Consider the following 20,581-nt stretch of genomic DNA (forward strand, 5'->3'; position numbering starts at 1 on the left):
ATTTTTATTATTTTTAATGATAGTCACAAAATATTCACCTACTAACCCCTGCACGACAAAATTTATTACTTTATACGTACAAACAAAAGAATGATTGACAAAACATTAAAGAAAATTAACTCGAAATCTTTAAATTTTGAAACAGGAAATAGTAACAAAAACAAAATAAAAAAATAACAATTAGATTTTATTTCTACTTTTACATCAAATTGTGCCAACCCCACACCTGACACCAGTTTGTCACAAACTAGCTCTCGAGAACTTCTCGTTTCCCGTAGTGGGTTTCCTAGCTAGGTCCACGGAGCGGCTCGCGTACCCAACTGTCCACGCACTACCGTTTTCTCGATAGCTAGCAATGACTGAGTTAGGGTTTGGCACACTGCATTCGTTCACTTGAAAGCAAACGGCAGTAATTTGAAATTAAGAATAAAAATAGATTGAAAGAAAACGAAATTTCACTGCTAAAGAATAAGTTTGCTTTATTTTTGAACAAGAACGTATTATATTATATATAAAAAAAAAACAACTGACAAAGGTTTTAAAAAGTAAAAATTACATGACATAAGCTATTCAACAACATCATTACGAAATTTGCCGAGGTGGTTAGCAGGTTCAATGAGAAATCGGAAGTTTAAGATTTTAATAACGCTTACCCGTTTGTTAAAGTAAAATATTCATCGAAGAAAGAGAATCCAATTCAACGAATTTTATAACTAAATTGCTATAAGTTCAAATCGCACGACTCGAATTTAAAAACACAACAAAAACTTTAATTTCCCGGTTTCGCCCGATGCTTTTCTGTTCCAATCCCGTAACCGACTCCCGATTTTTTCTTCATTTCTTCCCTGCTCCATCTACTCTAACTGCCACCTCGGCACATTCCTGCCAGAACCGCCTACGTAGTATTTAGTCTGGACCCTCGGTTCTCAAGACGCAACTTCGTAATTAAATTACAAAGTTCTGCCTGTATTGCGTTTTATTATTTTTTTTAATCGCTTTCGAATCCCAAAATGCGGTTTGTTACAATTAGACAATGTTCCAAACCATCACAAACAAGTAAGAAAATGTCTTATATCCACAAACACGTAAGGTTGAAATGATGGAGTGAAAAAAATGTATAGTAACAAAGAATTTTTTATTTAATATTTATATAATCGGCATTCAATTAAAATTAACCGTAACAATATCTTCGAATACATCTTTTATTTCATTAACATCGATTAATAATAATAATTAATTAATAATAATAATGATATGAGAAACATTGTCCGTCGTAATATCACGTCTAAAAACCGACCGTTTTTAATAAAAGAATACAAAGCACAGGTCAGATATCCTTCTTAATTTCTTCTTTTATTCCCGAAAAATGACAACATGCGATATACAATAATTTCACCGCAACCTGTGGGGACAAGTTTACGTGGTTGTATGAAGCATGATGTCACATTAAATCAAATCGTGTGACAATGATGTAAATAACATCGTGGCCAAAAAAAATATTTAGACATTTCTTCTGTGAGGTTGACTTTGTAATAAAATAATTCGGGCGTTTTTTTCGCAGCAAAATATAGCCATGCTTCAATCAAAATTATTTTTGCATTTAAACGCTCACGCAATTAGATATGTAAATAAATTTATTATTGCTTGTTTTATAAATTAATTAATATTGCTTAAAAAAAATTTTAATTCTTAACAAATTAGTGAGCATAAAAACATAAATAATTTTTAATTTTTTTTAATGAATTCAATAAAATCTGCTGTATAAAAATTTTCTTGTATTTTATATCTCTTTATATTATATTTTAATTTATTTGCGTTAATGAATTAAGAAGTTAATTTGACAGCAAATTTTGTAATAAAAACTAAGGACTAAAGCATGCCATAATTGCTAGTAGGGGTTGGTTTTTGATGATTTCTTCTTCTAATAAATAATAAAATTAATGGTGCGTGAGTATTTACTTTCATTGAAGAATCGTGCATCATGCGACTAATATTTAAGATTTTCGATTTTTTGTATCTTTTTTCTCACCTTATCTTATTGCTTTTTAAAAAAGTAATAATGACTACGATGATTTCTTTTATAAACCTCTGCAATGAATAACGTTTTATTATTTAATATTCGCTTGGAAGCCAGTTTCGCAAGAACGCCCATTAAAAATAATTTATTTTTGTAACAAAAAATTTATAACGTTAAAATTTTAGATATAAGCAAGCTTTATTTTTAGTGTTCGACGTTGTATTAAAAAAATTTTGAGAAAAAATAAAGCGGCACTGGCTACCGATTAAAAAATAATAAAAAACAAAAAAAAATGGATAGGAATTATTTAACATGATATGCCTAAAAACGTTCTTTCGGACTTAAATTACTAAGTTCATGCAGGATTAAACTAAATACAGGGCGTTTTACGTGTATTGGAACTCAAAAAAATATTAGGTAGCTTTCGTAAAACACCCTGTATGTAACTATTATTTAAATTGTTTAAGATTCATAAGAACTCCGAATGAGCCGCTAAAAACTTTTTTAATAATGAGCAAATATGGTTTTCTTTTAAAAAGCTTCTAAACGTTTCTTTAATATCTTTTTAAAATCAGAGTATAAATTCGAATTTTCTCTAATAGTATACACAGAATTATTTAGCTTTCTTTTCCATTAAAATCTTAAAGATGCAAATCATCATCTATTCTTAAACTTTTTTGTACATGTTTTTTGATCCAATTCTTATTAACTAACAGGTACTAAAAAGAAATAAAAGTTGAAAATTTGGCCTTTTTCTTATTTAAATATATACACTTTTAGCTTAATTTTTCTCTGTTTTCCTTCATCAAAATATATACAATAAAAAAATTAAAGGTGTTACCTAATAAATAAATCTACCACATGCTTCATCTTAAAAATCCAAAAAACTTTACCTCTCTCTAAAATAATAAGAAAACTTTTAAACTACTCTCAAAAGCACTTTTCAGCACACTACTTTGGTGAAGGTATCGCTAAATAACCGGTTCAAAAAGGTTTTGATGGGGTTTATCTAACGTATTTCATCGCTTCTGGTGATTTTTTGGCAAAAAAATTATCGATTCATGCACCAACTGTATAACAGCGTCAGCAGCAACGAAGCAGCTATCGGTAATGGAAGAGTGTGGATGCTCGGATATGGGGTTGGTTTTTCTACTCCATTACACATGTCCTCCTCACAGAAGCACATATGACCAGTTCCGCTACTTTCCATCATGCACACGTGGTCCACCATAAATAAATTTATCATTAATTGTGATGTACAAGTTCTTCTAACAACTTCATAAGCTAAAAAAGAATCATATTTATAAGAAATTTAATAAAAAGTTTTAACAAAACACTTAAAAAATCATATATTATCTACTTTTTTTAAATTGTGACTTAATAAACTCATTTCTCACAAAAATGATAATTAATAGGACATCGCGTGACCTTGACCTTGAATCAATGTCAAGGTCACATTGTGTGTCTTTGGGTCAGTAAGGTTCGGTATCTTGAGCCTTGAGGTTAGCAAGATTAGATACGTGGAGATGAATATTATCAGAACTAACAGGATCAAAGACATATATGTAAATAACATTACATATATGAATAAAGAAACGGCCAGGATCCGTCTCAGCATTGAGCCAGCTGTCATTGCGAAATGTGGAAAACTTCAACTCGCAGGAGAGGTGGTTATACTCAGCCTCGTGGTTTACCGCAAACACCTTCTCATTCGATTTTCTTCATGTATCAATGATGTCCCTGATTTCCCGGTGAATAAAAAATCGTGTGTCTTCAATGGGAACTTCTTTGGAAGCGTACTAAAGGCTACTTAATATATTGGCACTGTGTGGCCAAGTTGTTCGATCAACGTGACGATCTTCCGAATTGAGCCTCTTGTATCGATAATCCATTGCCGAGTTCTAATAGGACGGAATTGTAGTCAAATGTTAGTTCTGGAAGCGTATAGAGCTGATATCGTCAAATCCTTCATCAAGATAATGTTCAAGACGTTTAGCGTTCCATTTGTAGGGTGTTACACCTCCAGATTGAATTCTGCCAACAACATTTGACAATCTTTAGTTTCGCAAGATGTGCTTCCATTTTAGATCTGCTTCCAGGGCGGTTGATCCCTTCTGGATAAAAATCGCGATTAGATTGTCGTCCAGTTCGTGTTGTCCTGCTCTGTTGTAGATAGAGATCAGTCAATCAACGGTAGTTGCCATGTTATCATGTTGTCATAATGTTACTGTGGTTGTCATAATCGTGACACTTCTAGCTTCTATACATTCTTTAAAAATAAAAATTTATAAAGGTCTATACTTTCATTTCCTGCTTGTGTGACTTGAAGCAATTAACGTTCCAAAACGCTATCTCCATATATTCCTATTCATTACGAACGAAGCACTGTTGCAGTTCGTTCATGTGGTCCACTAGCACCAATCTGGCTCAGTAGCTTTATAGTTTCTTTCCAATTGATTAGGCCAATTAACAGAAGAAGCTTTTTTTGAGGATCAACAGAGATAGTGAGACACTTAGAGAGGTTTTTTTCAAGGGGAAGGGGTTGGAGGTGAGTGTAGCAAAGCAAAGATGATGAAGTTCTGCAAAAGGGGAAAAAGAAGGAGAGAGGTATGGAGATGGGAAGGGAGGGCGATTGAGGAGATGAGAGAATTCACTTATCTGGGGTACAGATACAGGGAGAATAGCAACGAGGCGGCGCATGTGCACGAATAAGGTGATGGTGCAGGTTTGGGGATGGGGTGAAAGAATTTTTGGGAGGCATATCAGAAAGAAAAAGATTATGTTTGATGAGTTGCTGAGGAGTGCAATGATGTACGGGGCGGAGGTTTGGGGTTGGAAGAGGCAGAATATGCTGAATATGAAATATGAAGAGATAGAAGGTAATAGATAAATAGAAGGCAATAGGGTTATTCGGAAGCAAAGATAACTGAAAGAAGAAGGTTAAATGACAGGGATACGGACGTCTAGAGTAAGGAGAGAAGGACGCAGATAAGGCAAGGAAGGTACAATGAAAGATATGGGGACATAATGACAGAGCGGGTTCCAAAATATTTGGCGAAAGAGGGAAATGAGGAAGAGAAGAGGCTGGTGGCCAGATTTCGTTTTGGCAATGAGGAGAGAGCGAACAGGTACTAGACAGACGATATGTTGAGAGGGCGTAACGACCTGAGGAAGGAAGAAAGGAGCCGGTGGCAGATTTTGGAAGAGGGGAGGAAGGCAAGGAATGGATAAGAGAGGTGGTTGGGACGAAGGGACGGAGGAAGGGGATGATAATGGAAGATAAGTGGTTAATTTTGTACAGGGTTAAGCAGGGAAGTATGGATGATTTGAACGTTGCGCCACGCAAGGTGTGGAGAACCTTGGTGGATAAAGAGTGAGGGTATCTGTTCGTCAGAAGCCGCCATTTAGTTATTAGTAAGAATGGAGCCGTGGTCGAGAATCAACCTCAATACTGTTTGGTTTCAACAAGATGGGGCGACATGCCATAGATAGAGAGTAGCTATGGAATTTTTAAGGCAGACCTTCCCTGGAAGCCTCATTTCATTGCGTGGAGATGTGAAGTGGCCTCCTCGGTCACCTTGTGACTTCTTCTTATGAGGCTACCTCAAAGCACGAGTATACATAAACAAATGACGTACACTTCAAGCCCTAAATGAAACAATAACACAAGAAATTCTTTAATTTTTCTAATGGCAACATTTAAGCTACACATTGAAAGAATAAAATTTGAGTTTCGTTGAAAAATGAGTGTGTAACTGTTATTTCAAATCATCCATACCTCCCTGCCTAACTCTGTATTATACATATTGTACATTGAATATTATTGTAAATTGTAGACTTTAGTTAGTTAACAATAAAAAGCAGAAGAAGCTTTTTTTGAAACACATGATAGTTTGCATTTGTGAGCTATTGTCATCTGCCGGTGATTGGACTTTCGATTCATTCGAAAATGCTGGTGGGTGCGTGAGATTGGGGTTGGTGCAACAGGCAAGGGTTACAGTTAGGGTTTCAGGGTTCGTGGCCTATTTGGCAGAGCCAATTTTTTTGTTATTAGTAGCTTTGTTGCTGTTTGGTTTCTTGGTAGTGGAGATTATGTTTGATAGGTTGGTGAAGAGTGCAATTATGTACGGAGCGGAGGTTTAGGGTTGGAAGAGGCAGAATATTCTGGATATGAAATATGAAGAGACGATAGACAGCAGATAATACTGCGGGATCTTGGGGGAGTGTTGGAGGGAGGGGAAGGTTAGATATGGTAAAGGAGAGAGGAGGGAATATTACAAAAGGACGCAGATAAGGCAGGGAAGGTACAATGAAAAATATGGGGACATGATGACAGAAAGGGTTCCAAAATAGTTGATGAAGGAGAGAAATGAGGAAGAGAAGAGGCTGGTGGCCAGAATTCGTTGTGGCAACGAGGAAAGAGCGAACAGGTACAGGGCAGGCGATGTGGAGAGGGTGTAGCGAGCTGAGGAAGGAAGAACGGAACCGGTGCGCGGTGGCGGATTTTGGAACATGGGAGGAAGACAAGGGATCGATGAGGGGATGCTTGGGACGAGGGGGCGGAGGAAGGGGAGTGATAATGAAATGAGATAAGGGTTTATTTTGTATTGTACATATTTTATTTGAATATTATTGGAAATTGTAGACTTTAGTTAGTTGACAAAAAAAAACAGAAGAAGCTTTTTCGAGAAGAGACATTCGATAGTTTCATCTGCCGGTGATTCTACTTTCGATACATTCGAAAATGCTGGTGGTTCTGAGAATGGGGTTGGTGCAGCAGGCAAAGATTACAGTTAGGGGTTACAGCACCAATTTTTTTGTTACTAGTTGCTTCGTTGCTGTATGGTTTCTTGGTAGTGGCGTTGCTGATTCCTTTCGGAAGCATCATTCTTTTATTTGGGATTTGCCACTTTGTATTTAATCGCAGGTTTACGTACAGGGACTTTATATCTCGCAGGTGTAAGAATAAGTGGTCTCCTAGGCGGCAAAAATCGACAAATAGCGACCACATACGAAAATGTGCAAAAATGAAGAAGGTGTGATAATCAGAGATCTGGATGATATCGAGAACACATGGAACGCTCACTTTTAAGAAGTTTTAAATTCGAAAAGAAGGCAGTAGAAGCATAATGCAAGTGAACAACTGGAAAACTGGATGGCAACGGAGAAAGTTAAAGAAAGAAGTTAAAAACACGACGGGACAGAGTGCGGAACAACCATATTCGAGAAGAGCTCAATATGCAGCCGGTCGAGAGGATGATTGAGGATAAAAAGCTGTTTTGGTTTGGCCACGTAAATAGAATGGGACAGGTGAGGAAACCACGGATATACATGGAGCTCGGAGCGCAGAGCAGGCCACCCATAGGTAGACTGAGAACAACATGAGAAGTGAAAGTGACGCAGATTGGAGTAACTCAAGGGTTTTGCTGAGCAGAGGGAAAACTTCATAAGATGGATCCGAGGGCATCCCCCAACGTCACTCTATAGGCGATAATCAGCGATTTGGATGACATCAACAACACATAGAACGCTCACTTTCAAGAAGTTTAAAATTCCAGAAGGAGACGGTAGATGCAGAATGTAAGTGAGAAACTGGAAAAAGGTGGGAAAGGAGGAGGTCGAGTGGAAGCGGGTATTGAGGGGAATTGGGAGAGTTCGGCTCGATATTATCTCGAGAATAAGCCTTACACCTAGCTGAGTTTTACTGCATGAAGGTTTTCTTTGTGTTTCTGGATTCAACACATATGTTGATTCCGCATACACTGCGAAGGTGGGAGGTCTTCTTTTGGTTCTTGGAGAATTGGAGGTATTATTAGAATTGTACAATCTTTCTAAAGAACCCCACTCTCAGAATTATAATATATGAATTATATTATAATATATAATATATGGTGAAAATGGAAGAAGAGAAGATAGATAGGTATGGATGCGGAAAAGAAAGGAGGCCCAGTTTGGCTTGTAGCGCTACATGAAGAAGAAGAATACCCTCTTTCCACCCAAAAATGCCCTCTGGATTTATACAGCTGTAATCCGCCCTATGCTTACATATGGTGCAGTAATATGCTGCACTTAATAAAGTACAGAGACCTGCGTGTTTGTACCCCCACTGCAGCCATGGAAAACATGTTGAACCTAACGCCACTTCACTGGTGACCATGATTCGACTGCGGGTAGCAGGAGGGTGAGAGAGATAGTAAAAATGCCACTCTCTGGAAAGAAATGGTGGATTACTCACCAATTCTGGAGTGTAAAATGGACTTCACACCCCTATAACACATTTTTACGAAGAAATATCTCACCCACCTAAGTTCCATAGACGTGGAGGTAAAAAACAGCCTTAAAATCTACACTGATGGTTCACGTAGACGGGAAGGAGCTGGAGCCGGAGTCTTCTCGTACGATATCCGACTCCACGTATCTGAACCTCTAGGTAAAAGTACCACCGACATGCAGGTGGAGTTAATCGCCATACAACTTGCCGCTGACGTTATTGTCAGATCCAACTTGGAAGGTAAGACTTCTGGAAGCTATTTTAGCCCTGAGTAGAATAACAATTACCTCAGGACTTATTATCGACAATCCATAATCTGACATTGGAGAAGGCCGCAGTGCATAACTGTGTTATACTTTAATGGACAAAAGGACATTCGACTTGTTCAGCGATTATATCAACAACAGATTGAGATAATTAAAGATTCTACCCACAAAAAGGTTATGAACTGATGGGACAGGAGTACGGGCTGCCATCTGTCTCACCGGAGAAGACGGTAAACAAGCATCTTTATAACTTTAAGCTTGCTGTCAGTCCTCTTTGTCGCTTTTGTGAAGAGAGCGAGGCAAGACTTCTGCAAGACTTCAGAATGAAAGCTGTATCCTAGCCTTCGGAAATTCCTTAGGCTGGTTGATGTAGCTGGAGAGAGTGCAGGAGGATGTACAAGGGGCCCGTTGGGGCCTAGCTGCTGTATCGGGAATCATACCCTCCTCTTCCCTACATACAGTGTGTTAATTAATTATCGTACCCAACGTCATCATTGCAAGTATGCAACCAATATCACAGTGCAATACGCATCATATACAAATCGCGTATTGCAATACCAATAGTGTGATATTGGTTGCATACCAATATGGAGACGAATTAAATTGAATTGTTGCTATCTGAATTAGCTAATCAAAGAACTTGAATGAACACCATATCTGAGCCCACTTTATTCTATCGGAATTTTATGGGATTTTCCTGAATTCTTTCTATTTTTTTGGTTAAGTCCGTGGTTAAGTCAGTACTCAAAAATTGGGCCAAAACTGACTTTGGAGAAATATCAAGGTGAATTTTTCAATTTTAACAGATATATGATGTAATAAGTGTTTTGTTTAAAATTAAAATTAATAACTTTTACTGACGTGATTTAGCGTTTCGAACCATTTTAACACAACATCCATTGCATGGCATTAACGGCGGTTGATCTCTTGGTAGCGCGGTGTAATTAAAAGGATCTTTGCATCTTATATCGGACCAACTGTCGCATTCGTAGCAATAAACCGATCTCGCTAAAAGAATAAAAATTTTATGAGTGAAAAATTGTTATTTCATCAAGAACGCTAAACTTTAAAGTTAGAGTTGAACGTCCTTGATTCATATTTTTTCACGTCTAATAAATTGAGATGCAACCAAATTTGACTTTTTTTTTCAAGACGTGAAAAAATTAATTCTGCTTGGATTAATATGCCATTTTTATTTAAAAACTTACTTTGGCATTCTGCATTTGTTAGTGCAGTTATTGCTATTAATATTATAGCTGAAATACAAGAGAAGCATCGGTTTTAGATTTTTTTTAAATTAAAAAATATAAACATTTAAATGTAAAAAACATTTTTGATTAGGTGTTTTAATTCGTTTGGGATATTAAGCACTTTAATCGGGTTGTTTCGTTTTACTCACGGCTACAAGTCCAGTGGGCAGTGACAATGCAAAAAATATCTGAAAAATCACATCTTTTTGTTTCAATTTCCAATTTGTTTCGCTTGGCTTTGAACATCAATTTTTTTTTTGATTGTTGGCAAAATTTATTAGATTCGTTTAATTAAAGTTATTGCCAACAAATGTTTGTGAACGTTTAAAATTAAACACAAATGGAATGTGCCTCTTTTAATTAAAGATTAATTGGTTTTAATTGATTAAAAAAAATAGGTTGTATTTTAAGAATTTTGATAAATTTGTTAATTATGGCTAAAGTTTAAAATGAAATAATGTTTAGTAATAACATTTTAATGTTAATTTATGTTGGCAATGTGTAGCATCCGCATTACGACAAATGTCATTGAAATATGTTGGTCAAGACATGGTCGTTGCAGTATTACGCATTAATTATACAAAAAAAAAATCTTTTTGAAATTAAATAAGCGTGAAATTAAAATTTAATAATTAATTTCTTACCTATTACAACCGCTATGTACTTGATCATTTTTCAAGATTGAATTCCTCATGAATCTGAACCACCACGTAAAAATTCAGCACTAAAAAAACTAATTTAAATCCCAACAAACCCCATAAACATTTTTTATGTAAATAAAAGTAATAAATTTAAAAACCCCGGACACGTTACGTATTATTCATTTTCTTCTTTTAAAGAAACGCTGACGATTCTTCAATTTCTCTTGATTTTATGTATATATTGTTTAGAATTCAACGATTATTACTATCTGATATGTTTCGTTTGATGATTTTCAACCAACGATAAAAAGTTAAAACGGCCAATCACATTTGCTTGGTTCTTGTAGCGGATTCGTTTCTAAAATGTTGTATGTTGAAACACGAACGTCGCTTAAACGCTATTATTGATCCGGCTGTTTAGAAGCGCCCTCTAAGTCCAAAGGGAAAAGGGAAAAATTATACTTTAATATAAAATTTTTTTTGGTGGTTAAAAATGAACTGGATATTTTTAAAAAAGATCTCTTCCTTTTTATACACTCTATTTAACATCAAGGTTAATTTTGCGCCGTTTACTTTAAAACAAATTTTATTTATTTTTCTTATAATTTTCTTTTTAACATCAAATAAAAATTTCAATAAAATATGGTTTATTTTAAATCGAAAATATTATAAAATAGCATTTAACAACAAACACATTAATATTATTGCGTATAAAAGATTAAAATTGAAATTTATCTCGACGTTATTACACATATCGTCTTCACAAAAACATAGATGACCCGTTCCTGAACTTTCCTTCATACAGATATTATCGACATTGAATAAATTTATACTTAAATCTGAAGTACACATTCTTCGAATAACTTCATTTGCTAAAAACGATTTAAAAAAAATTTAAATATGAAAGAAAACTATGAAAAAGAATTATTACGTTTAGTTGAGTTTTGAACCATTTTAACACAACATCCGTTACAAGGTGATAGCGGGGGGTGGTATTTCGGGTGTAACGAGAAATCAAATGGGTCTCTACACTTTGCGTCTATTCTACTATCACAGGTGTAACAATTAATTGGTCTTGCTAAAATTATAATAAAATAGGGTGATTTATTTAATGACTTTTATGAACACTTACGTCTACAACATCTTGCATCTACAGAAAATATCCATAGAAGAAGCACTAAAAACAAGAGGATTATAATAAAATATAAATTTTAATTTTAAAAAGGTTAGAGGTATAGTTTAGGTAATATTGTGATTGATGTAAAAATGAGCCAAGCGAATATAGATAGACTGACGAAGAACTTTTGGTTGAGGCTAAAAAAGTTTGTGTTGAATTAAAAAATCGGCTATTTGATAATTCTGAACAGACAGACATAGAAGATGAAGAAGATGACATTGTTATTACTAGTGCTGGTGAGGTACCTATGCTGGAAGATGAAGAAGTAGAACAACTAACTAATCAAAATAAGGAAAGTGACACTGAAGTAGTAGAAATACGGGCACAAGAAGAAGAACAAGGCAGAAATTGATAGAAAATGGAGAAAACGGGAAAAACAGACTGAAATTCCAGGATACCATTATCCAGAGGGAATAATTAGTGATACTTTTGCAACTTCCAATAACCCTACAGGTTATTTTCTAACACTGTGTGAAAGATATTTCCTTTCAAAGTAATTTGTGCACCCAAAGGAATAAAACACTAAACTTGCAAGAGAAGAGTTGCTGTGTTTCCTTGGTATAAATTTCTTAATGAGTTATCACAGTTTGCCAAGCTATAAACTTTTCTAGAGTAATGCTGAAGACTTGGGTGATCTATATCTTAAGTGATCGTATGACCACTTGTCATACGAACAATGACTCGTAACAGGTTTCAGGAGATTGTATCATATCTGCATGTCAACGTTAACAACACTAATCCTAAGAACAATACGGATAAACTATACAAGATCCGTCCGTTCCGAAACACTTAACCGTCAGTTCTCCAGTTATTATCATGACACTAGGCTGTGGATGAATCCATGATAATCTGATAGTCATAATGCAAAAATTTATGCAATTCTAGGTAAAATAGCTAACCTATTAGCGACTTTAATACTCGGGTCTACACAGCCTCTCGTATTCAAGACAACCTCAACTCCTGGCGTTTAGCCTTAACATACGTAGAAGTGTTGCGCCTCCTTGACAACGTAGAGTGGATGCATAACTTCCTTCTAGATCATCATAAAACAATCCTGGATGCCCAAAGTACGCTGTCAAGCTACGCTGTCAAAACATCTCGGGACGTTGTTGGTTTCTGGGAGGCAAGTGGTAAATTGCTGGAAGTTAGTGGATTTACACGTAGAGTTAGTCTCACCGGAGAAGATTATATGAGATCCAACTGAACCAGAAGCACAAAGTTAATGACACAACACCGTTTGGTCGCTGAGAAGATTTCGGAGCGTTTTGGACTTTTTGAATGAATGACTATGTTAACAAGCAAAATTGCGATACGGCGTCAACCCACATGAGATTTGGTGCGGATTTTGAGCCTGCTGCAATATTGGTCCATACTTCTTCGAAAATGACAATCAATTTCTTTAACCAACAACTTCTTATAACCCCTTTTTATGAAGTCCATAAAAAAGGGTTATAAGCTCTGGTGCTTAGCAGACAAGAAATTTAATGTCTATTAGGAAAAATCTCCTGAAACTGAAGAAACAGTTCAAGATTATAGATTAGGCGAAAGGATTGTCCTTCAACTTACTGAAGATGAGTGGAATAAAAATACAATGATTTATTTCGATAACTTTTTTACAAGTATCCGTCTTTTGGAAAAAGTGGAAATTGAGAAAACCTTAGCTTGTGGACCAATAAGGTCTCATAAGAAAAGTGTACCAAAAAATTTTGTAGATGATAAACGAATGAAAAGAGATTATGATTACCGGATCTCAAATTTAGATATAACTTGCTCGGTGAAAGGTCATTCAGATCCTTTGAGGAGATAAACTGCGACACAAAAATCGAGAATCTGATACGGTTAACGGCTGGGGAGTGGCATAAAACATGCTCAACCGTCTCTGCTTCATCCGCACATAGTCGGCATTCAACATCGTCGGCTAAACCCAATAAGTTGAGATGTGCTTTTAATTGGCAGTGCTCAGTAAAGACACGCATTAGAACTTTTATGCTGCTACGAGCAAGTCCTAAAATATTCCCGGGTTTGACAGTGGCGATGTTAATAAACACTTTAGCATGTCTCATTCCAGGAGAACTGGTCCACAGTAGGCGAAGTCTCTCTTCAACCCACAGTTCAATCCTATATTTGGCCATCGCAAATAATACACCAACTGCTGGTTCAGGACTGCCAGTCAAGCAGTACAATCTGGTATCAAGCATCAATCACTGATAGTGATCCCGCCAAATCTGACGGCATTAAGAGCACAGTATTCGGAAAAGTTTTGAGCATATTGCTTATATCTGTAAATGGTTTAGCTAGGGTTACCTCCAGATTCATCGTTGATAATATAATAATAAGAAAAAACCAATTATTTGGTGGAAACGATGAAATATTTATTATAAAATTGCTTACAAATTTGTTTCGATATTAACTATCGTCTTCAGGCACGACTGAAAAATTAAGTGTTATAAGCGGTATAAAGGATTAAACAAAATCTCACCGTCAGAATTACATATTGCGGATCCAACCCGCTATAGTTGCTTCCACTTCCCTGTCAAGAGCAGCTCTTTCAAGAGATTGTGGTATTGCGTTGTTGAACGCAATACCACGAAGATTGATACAAAGATTTCTTTATCCTGCAGCATCCTGGATACACTACCAACTAAGTTGTGTAGAGCCAATTCTGCTGATTTTCCCGCTTGATAAGCATATTGGTGGCGACTCAGTGGACCAGATACCAATGGCACCGTACCTTGCATTGGCCTCCTCCTCCCTTATTATGACAGATATGAGAAATATCGCACAATAAAAGCGATGCGGTATTATCCAAGCTATCAAATGATGTTGTCAAAGTTATAGCTCATCATCTAACTTTATGAGTTATGAACTTCAAAATAATTTCCAGCTATTTCTTTTGCCCACTTTGCCTATAAGGATTTTCTTCTCAAACCTCTAGACCTTACCTCTAGACCTTACTTCCCATGTCCCCTTACACACTTCAGGGACTTGTAGAAGAGACTGAGTAGATAATATTTTGAATTGGGACTGATGTCCGGAAATGTGCCATTTCCTAGCTGCAGTTTTTGTTCATGCAGAAGATTTCAGACGGTGCAGGGAGCAACATCCACTGTACGCGCAATTATTCGTTGACGGGTTTACTTCAACGTGATGCATTCTTCCAATTCGGGAGTGCGATGTCTCCTTGGAGCACCACAGTCATTCCTGCAGGCGGTGAAGATTAAAGGATAAGGCGACGAGCACTTCCAAGAACTCTTCCATTACCTCGAGCATCGCCATACAGAAGGATCATGTCGGTGTATTCTGCAAACGTGTACTCATGTTGCTCTAACATTGAAAGACATGTGAATTAGACTCAAACCAGCTCTGAGAGGTAGGAGACGTCAATTGACATTACCTCATCCAACGTAACAGCCATGTTACTGAGCAAACCTGTTTTCAAACGGCTGTAGCACGGAAACGGTACGTTTTTGGACATGGGTTCCAATTAAAAATATCTACTTACCCCTCTACAAATCCTTACTTAATTACTATGATGAATTTTTACGCCTATCTGTAAATATTTGCCCTGCTTTTGAAAATTGCCTTTCACAAGGAACAGACATAGCGCATGCACTAAGCCTCTTCTGCGCAACACATGCTAGGTACGAAAACAAATATTATATTTATTTTCTTTCCACCTCAATTTTCCTTCTCAAAAATCGTCATCTTCTATATTTTGATTTCTGGCTTCATTTGAATTAAATACAACTTCCTTTTCACTATCAGCTCGGCTTGCTAACTCGTCCGAAATCTTTTCAGCTACCAAAGAAATAACATTTTGTTTGGCGATTTCTGCATTTCTCTTGTCTTTAAAAGATAGTTCTTTAAATCTTGAGTCAAGAAATGTTGCTATTTTAGATAGTATATTATTGTTTTCGTAATTTCAAAGGTCTGTCGTCATAATATTTAAGAGGCTACTTCAAACCATTCACAACTGGAATAACCAGAGAAGCAGTTAAGTATTCCTCTCCTGAAATATTTTTGGTCATGCTTTGGAAAGGTTTAAGGATCTGAACTAATTGCTTAATAATATCCCATTCCTCCATTGTCAAATGATGTTTTAGTTCCATATTAATTATAGACATAGTGGCTTTCACATGTTCTTCTAAGACTATTAACCGTTCTAACATGTAAAACATGGAGTTCCAACGTGTGGATACATCTTGAAAAAGTTTTAGAGGGGCTTTATTTCCCTGATTCTGCTGGTACCCTATAAGTCTTGCGGTAACGCGGTGGTTTCTTTTAAAGTGCTCTACAATATGTTTTACCCGTCAATATTAACTACCTCTTCACCTTTTAATCTATCACTAGTCACAACTAAATTAATGGTATGAAAAAAATAAATGCACTATTAAAAGTTTGTTTTCTATTTTCCATTCAGTAACGACTCTATCTAACTCATTTTCTAAATTTGAAGCGGTATGTTGAACGGCCTTATTAGAACAATCTAATAAAAGTGAAATTGGTTGAAAATTGTCATTCAGGAAATGGGCAATCAAGGCCATAAAACTTTCTATATTAAGAGAAGTCCAACAATGAGTGGTTATAAAGACGCAGTCGCAGATATAGTCGCAATAGCAGATTGGCCGTTTCCGAGCTATAGTTGTTGTTCATGCAGAACATTCTAGACGGTGCTAGATGCAACATTCATTGCACGTGGAATTGCTCGTATACTCGTTGATCGCTTTTCTTCAACGTGATGCAGTATAGCTTCTCCAATTCGGAAGTGTGGTGTCTTCTTGTAGCACCACAGTAATTCCTGCAGGCGGTGAAGGTACATACTTCATTCTCGAAGCCGTTGCATAATTGTGACGAAAAGGGTATTCGATGGAGTCGGACGTTATTGATAACGGTCATTATAAAGGCTTTTCCATTACTTCAAGTTTCGGCATACAGAAGGACCATGTTGCTCTAACACTGAAAGACACGTGAATGAGACTCAAACCAGCTCCGAGAGGCAGGAGGGGTCAATTGGTATTACCTCATACAACCTAAACACACTACGTCATGTGACTCAGCAAACCTGTTTTCAAACGGTTGTAGCACGGAAGCGGTATGTGTTAGGACATGGGTTCCAATTCAAAATATCTACTTACTCCCCTCTAGGGTCTTACCCCTGAAAGACTGTACTGGCTCTATGTGACTGTGGTTAGACCTATGATCACATACTGAGCAGCAGCCTGGTATAGGAAAGTCCGACAGACTTCAGTTATCAGTAAACTTTCACGAATTCAACGAGTAGCCGGATTGGCAATTTCTGGTGCGATAAGCCAACTCTAGCAATGGAGGTTCCGCTTGGCCTATCTCCTCTGCATTTGCATATAGAGAAAGTGGCTAGAACAACCATTTACAGATTTAAGCAATATGCTCAAAACTGTTCCGTCATGTCCTACCAATGGGCTGCGGAAAACATTATAAGCACTGATACTGTGCTATCAATGCCGTCAGATTTGGCGTTATCACTATCAATGATTAATGCTCGATACCAGCTTGTACTGCCTGGGCGGCAGTCCTGGATCAAAAATGAAAATTCTCTGGTTCAGGCAGACATTTGCTTGTACACAGATGGATCAAAAACGCCTGAAGGGGTCGGAGCTGGAGTATACTGCCAGATACCTCGAATTAAGCAAGCTTACAGCCTGGGTATGTACTGTACTGTATTCCAGGCGGAAGTATTTGCTATTGACATGGGTGCTAAAATTCTTCTTGAAAGAGGGGTGAAGAAGATGACAGTACGAATTTTCTCAGACAGTCAAGCCGCTCTCCAGGCGATGTTGAATGCCGACGGTTGAGCATGTTTTATGCCACTGCCCTGCTTTTTGGGTCGCAGTTTATCTCCTCAAAAGATCTGAATGACCTTTCACCGAGCAAGGTATTAATGTTAAGAGCATTGGACTGCGCGGTGAAATTTGATAACGATATCTATCGGGGTACAATAGATCCTTAGGGTCGCGGTGCAAGGTTGGTTGGTCCGCCTACCCGATATGTATTCTATGTAATGTAATGTAATGTACTCCCCTCTACAAGCCCTAGCAGTTTGTAAGGGGAATTTCCGAGCACACTGGATAATTATTATGATGAATTTTTACTTCGACATCAAATAGTGGCAAAATAGATACTTCGTTAGTCAAAATCGTTTATAAAGCTTCCTCTAAGAAGGTTTTTTTAACCTTCTCCATATCTTTCATTAACTTCAAAAAGCACAAATCTTTGTAAGGTATTTTTATTGCCAAAATTCACTATATCTATGGGTTGACTAATGATCAACGAGCAAATGTCTAACTGTGTTGCAGTATCTTTGCTCATAACTTTTATTTAGACATTGTGATTGCGACAACCAAAAATAACCATTTCTACACATATTAACTTTTCGTTTGAGAAGCAGGCAGGCAGTATTGAATCAACTCGTATTTGAACCTGTAGGATCACAACAAAGAATTTGAACTTTATCATCCAAATTCCAGTCTACGGTTGTTAACTTTATCATTCAATTCTATAAAACCTGGTTCCTCATTAAACCAATATAACCTCTTCAATTTCGTAAAACTTCTTTAATTGAGCGTCTTCTTTGACTTTGATTGACTGATGATTGATTTATCATGCTTGTGATTGTACTAGCTTATTTCTAATTCATCGGTCTTGATAAAATCTATCCAAACTCCGTCTTTTGTCCTAATAATCAATGTTCAGCTTTATGAATCCCTTCTTGAATGATTCTCCCATATTCTTCTGCTCCGATGGGACCAGGAATATTGTATGTGGGATCAGCTAGGATTTTATTGTTCCAGTATTCGTCTGAAGAAAGTGGTATTGAAGGTAAAGTTTCTCGAAAAAGGGTACAATGATGTTAAAAGTTTAGGTCCGCTTTCCATTTCAATATCTTTGGGAGTAACCTTCCAGCACAGATACTTTAGCATTCTTTTTGTCTTAGTTGAACCAGTAAATTCGCCCCTCCTTCTGTGATGAAGGAGGCTTGGGATCCTAGAGTTTTTTAGAGTCTTTCACCAAGACAGTTGTCAGAGAAACTTCATTTTCTAGTCCACTTGATGCAATCCTTTTCCCTCTTTCTTTTTTTATAGAAACTGTTACTACATTTTTTGTAGATTTGGTTTTTTGATTGGTCTGCTTGTTCTCATCTTTACGAAGTGTATGATGTGGTTTCTTACAAATGCAACATTTTGACATTGAGTTGAACTTGTTGTTTTGGTCGTGAGACAAGCAATTTTTGCACAATTTCTGATCTTTGATGTACTCTGTCCATTCTGGAACTGTAAGTTTCTTGAATTTTATGCAGTAGTGTACTACATGGTTTTCCTTACAATATCTGCAATTATTCTTATTCGCTTTTTATGTTCAGCTATTGCATCTAGTGTTTGAAATTGCGATCTGAGGAAACTTAATGAATCTTAGAACTCTTATATTTCATTTGGATATTTCAACGATAGTTCGTACAGCTTGTTCGTCTCATAGTCCCATTTTCTAACAAGTATTGTTCCTATGATGGGACTCCAAGATCCTGTTGGAATTTCCAAATTCGATTGTTGTATCGTGTAATTTATTTTATTTTGGAAATATCAGGTTCTTCAGCTTCTTGTCTTTTTATTCTTCGGATCTGTTCTTGATCTTCACCTACTGCTTCTATCCTGGTTTCGGGATGTTGTGTCTTTGGACGTTCTTTTATGTACTTTAGTGTTATATTCTTGCAGGTAATAGTGTGAGGTGCTCTTATGGCTTCCATTTTTTCATGACTTTTTGTTAGACGTTTTTGTATGTAATCTGGCGTCTTTTGCAATTATGTATCTTTCGTCGACATTGATGTGTAACTTCTTGTTATTTTGACCGATTTCTTCTGAATTTTGAACATATTGGTGTAATGTCTCCATGATATAGGAAAAGTGTAGGGTTTTATTTATTTATTATTTTTTTGTAATGAAGTATAGCTTTCTTACTGATAATGAGAGCAGCCTCACTCTTTAATTTGGCCTGCTATTTAACAAAGTGGATAATTCTTTACCGAGAGCAGCTTCACTCTTTGTTTTATGGCTTTATGTGATTGAAGAAATTAAAGTAAAACTTTAATTTAGATTGTTCGTTTATAACTGTTGAAGGAGGTTGGTGAGGTTGATAGTATTTGCGTCATTTGAGGTTGGTTTGGGAGCTAGCTAATGTATTAAAAATCGTTTGGTAACCGCCCTGTGCACGTAATCGATGAGGATCATATTTTATCAATAAAGAAAAATCCATAACATCAAGTTAATCTTCTTGATGATACTTTGGAGAATTATGAACCTTTCCATAAATTCTTTTTTGACACAACCAAGCCAATATATCATGAAATGATTTAAACAGTATTGCAATTATTAATAATGTTATAGTAATAAAAATTTCTTATAAACACGCAATACAAATATTTTTTTAATAAAATTCTATTTATTTTAGTGATAAAATAAGAAAAATCTTTGGTTATAAACGTAAAGTTCACCAAGCGGTTATTTTCGGAACGTTTCTATTTTTATCCATCATCGTGAAAAGCCGAGAGCGAGTTTTTCTCGAGTAACCCGAGAGAAATGAAGCGTGAAAAAACGAATAGTAACAAAAACGAATAACAGACGCGGACTACTTTAAGATAATAATACATTACCCAGTGAAAATGTGAAAGATTTTAGCATCTTTTTGTCTTCTCTTAAAATATATTTTATATATTTTAACTCTGGAGCTTTTTGAGAGGGATTACACACTTATTTCGGTAGGTTTAATATATATTTTGACCACTACTAGAAGGCAACGTTCCTCTCACACGCATTTAAATAGTTTCGTCATTGTATATTTATCAAAATGTCAGATTAAAAAAAATTTCATTCATTTAAATGGATTTGAACGAAAAAAAATTGTAAGATTATTTTTTTTATTTAATAAATTT

At 36.2% G+C, this 20,581-nt stretch overlaps 1 protein-coding gene across 3 annotated transcripts; it reads right to left on the reverse strand.

Moving 5' to 3' along the window:
- Nucleotides 1-1,118: 1,118 nt before the first annotated feature.
- On the reverse strand, nt 1,119-20,446 carry LOC111420795 (protein quiver). Of its 3 annotated transcripts, none has more exons than XM_023053836.2 (5): nt 10,618-10,845; nt 10,449-10,528; nt 9,763-9,810; nt 9,416-9,562; nt 1,119-3,301 (listed from the first exon to the last, which is right to left on the reverse strand). In XM_023053836.2, exons 2-5 carry the CDS (start codon nt 10,474-10,476, stop codon nt 3,069-3,071), a joined length of 456 nt encoding a protein of 151 aa, XP_022909604.1. In that variant the 5' UTR covers nt 10,477-10,528; nt 10,618-10,845; the 3' UTR covers nt 1,119-3,068. The 3 variants fall into 3 exon arrangements, 2 of the variants coding, with proteins under 2 accessions (XP_022909604.1, XP_071053462.1); XR_011640897.1 differs by lacking the exons at nt 1,119-3,301; nt 9,416-9,562; nt 9,763-9,810 and adding exons at nt 9,817-9,992; nt 11,377-11,523; nt 11,578-11,622; nt 20,303-20,446 and having other exon boundaries at nt 10,449-11,317; XM_071197361.1 differs by lacking the exon at nt 9,763-9,810 and having other exon boundaries at nt 10,449-10,852.
- Nucleotides 20,447-20,581: the final 135 nt, after the last annotated feature.

This window comes from Onthophagus taurus, chromosome 7 (genome assembly GCF_036711975.1).
Source record: "Onthophagus taurus isolate NC chromosome 7, IU_Otau_3.0, whole genome shotgun sequence".
In the NCBI taxonomy this organism is placed as follows: domain Eukaryota; kingdom Metazoa; phylum Arthropoda; class Insecta; order Coleoptera; family Scarabaeidae; genus Onthophagus; species Onthophagus taurus.

What these genes read in the sequence shown, in the direction of transcription:
- LOC111420795 (XM_023053836.2), bottom strand. Translation starts at nt 10,476, where the DNA reads ATGATCAAGTACATAGCGGTTGTAATAG. An exon ending in GTACATAGCGGTTGTAATAG is followed by an intron (nt 9,811 to 10,448) that starts GTAAGAAATTAA and finishes CTTGTATTTCAG; the next exon opens with CTATAATATTAATAGCAATA. An exon ending in AACAAATGCAGAATGCCAAA is followed by an intron (nt 9,563 to 9,762) that starts GTAAGTTTTTAA and finishes TTATTCTTTTAG; the next exon opens with CGAGATCGGTTTATTGCTAC.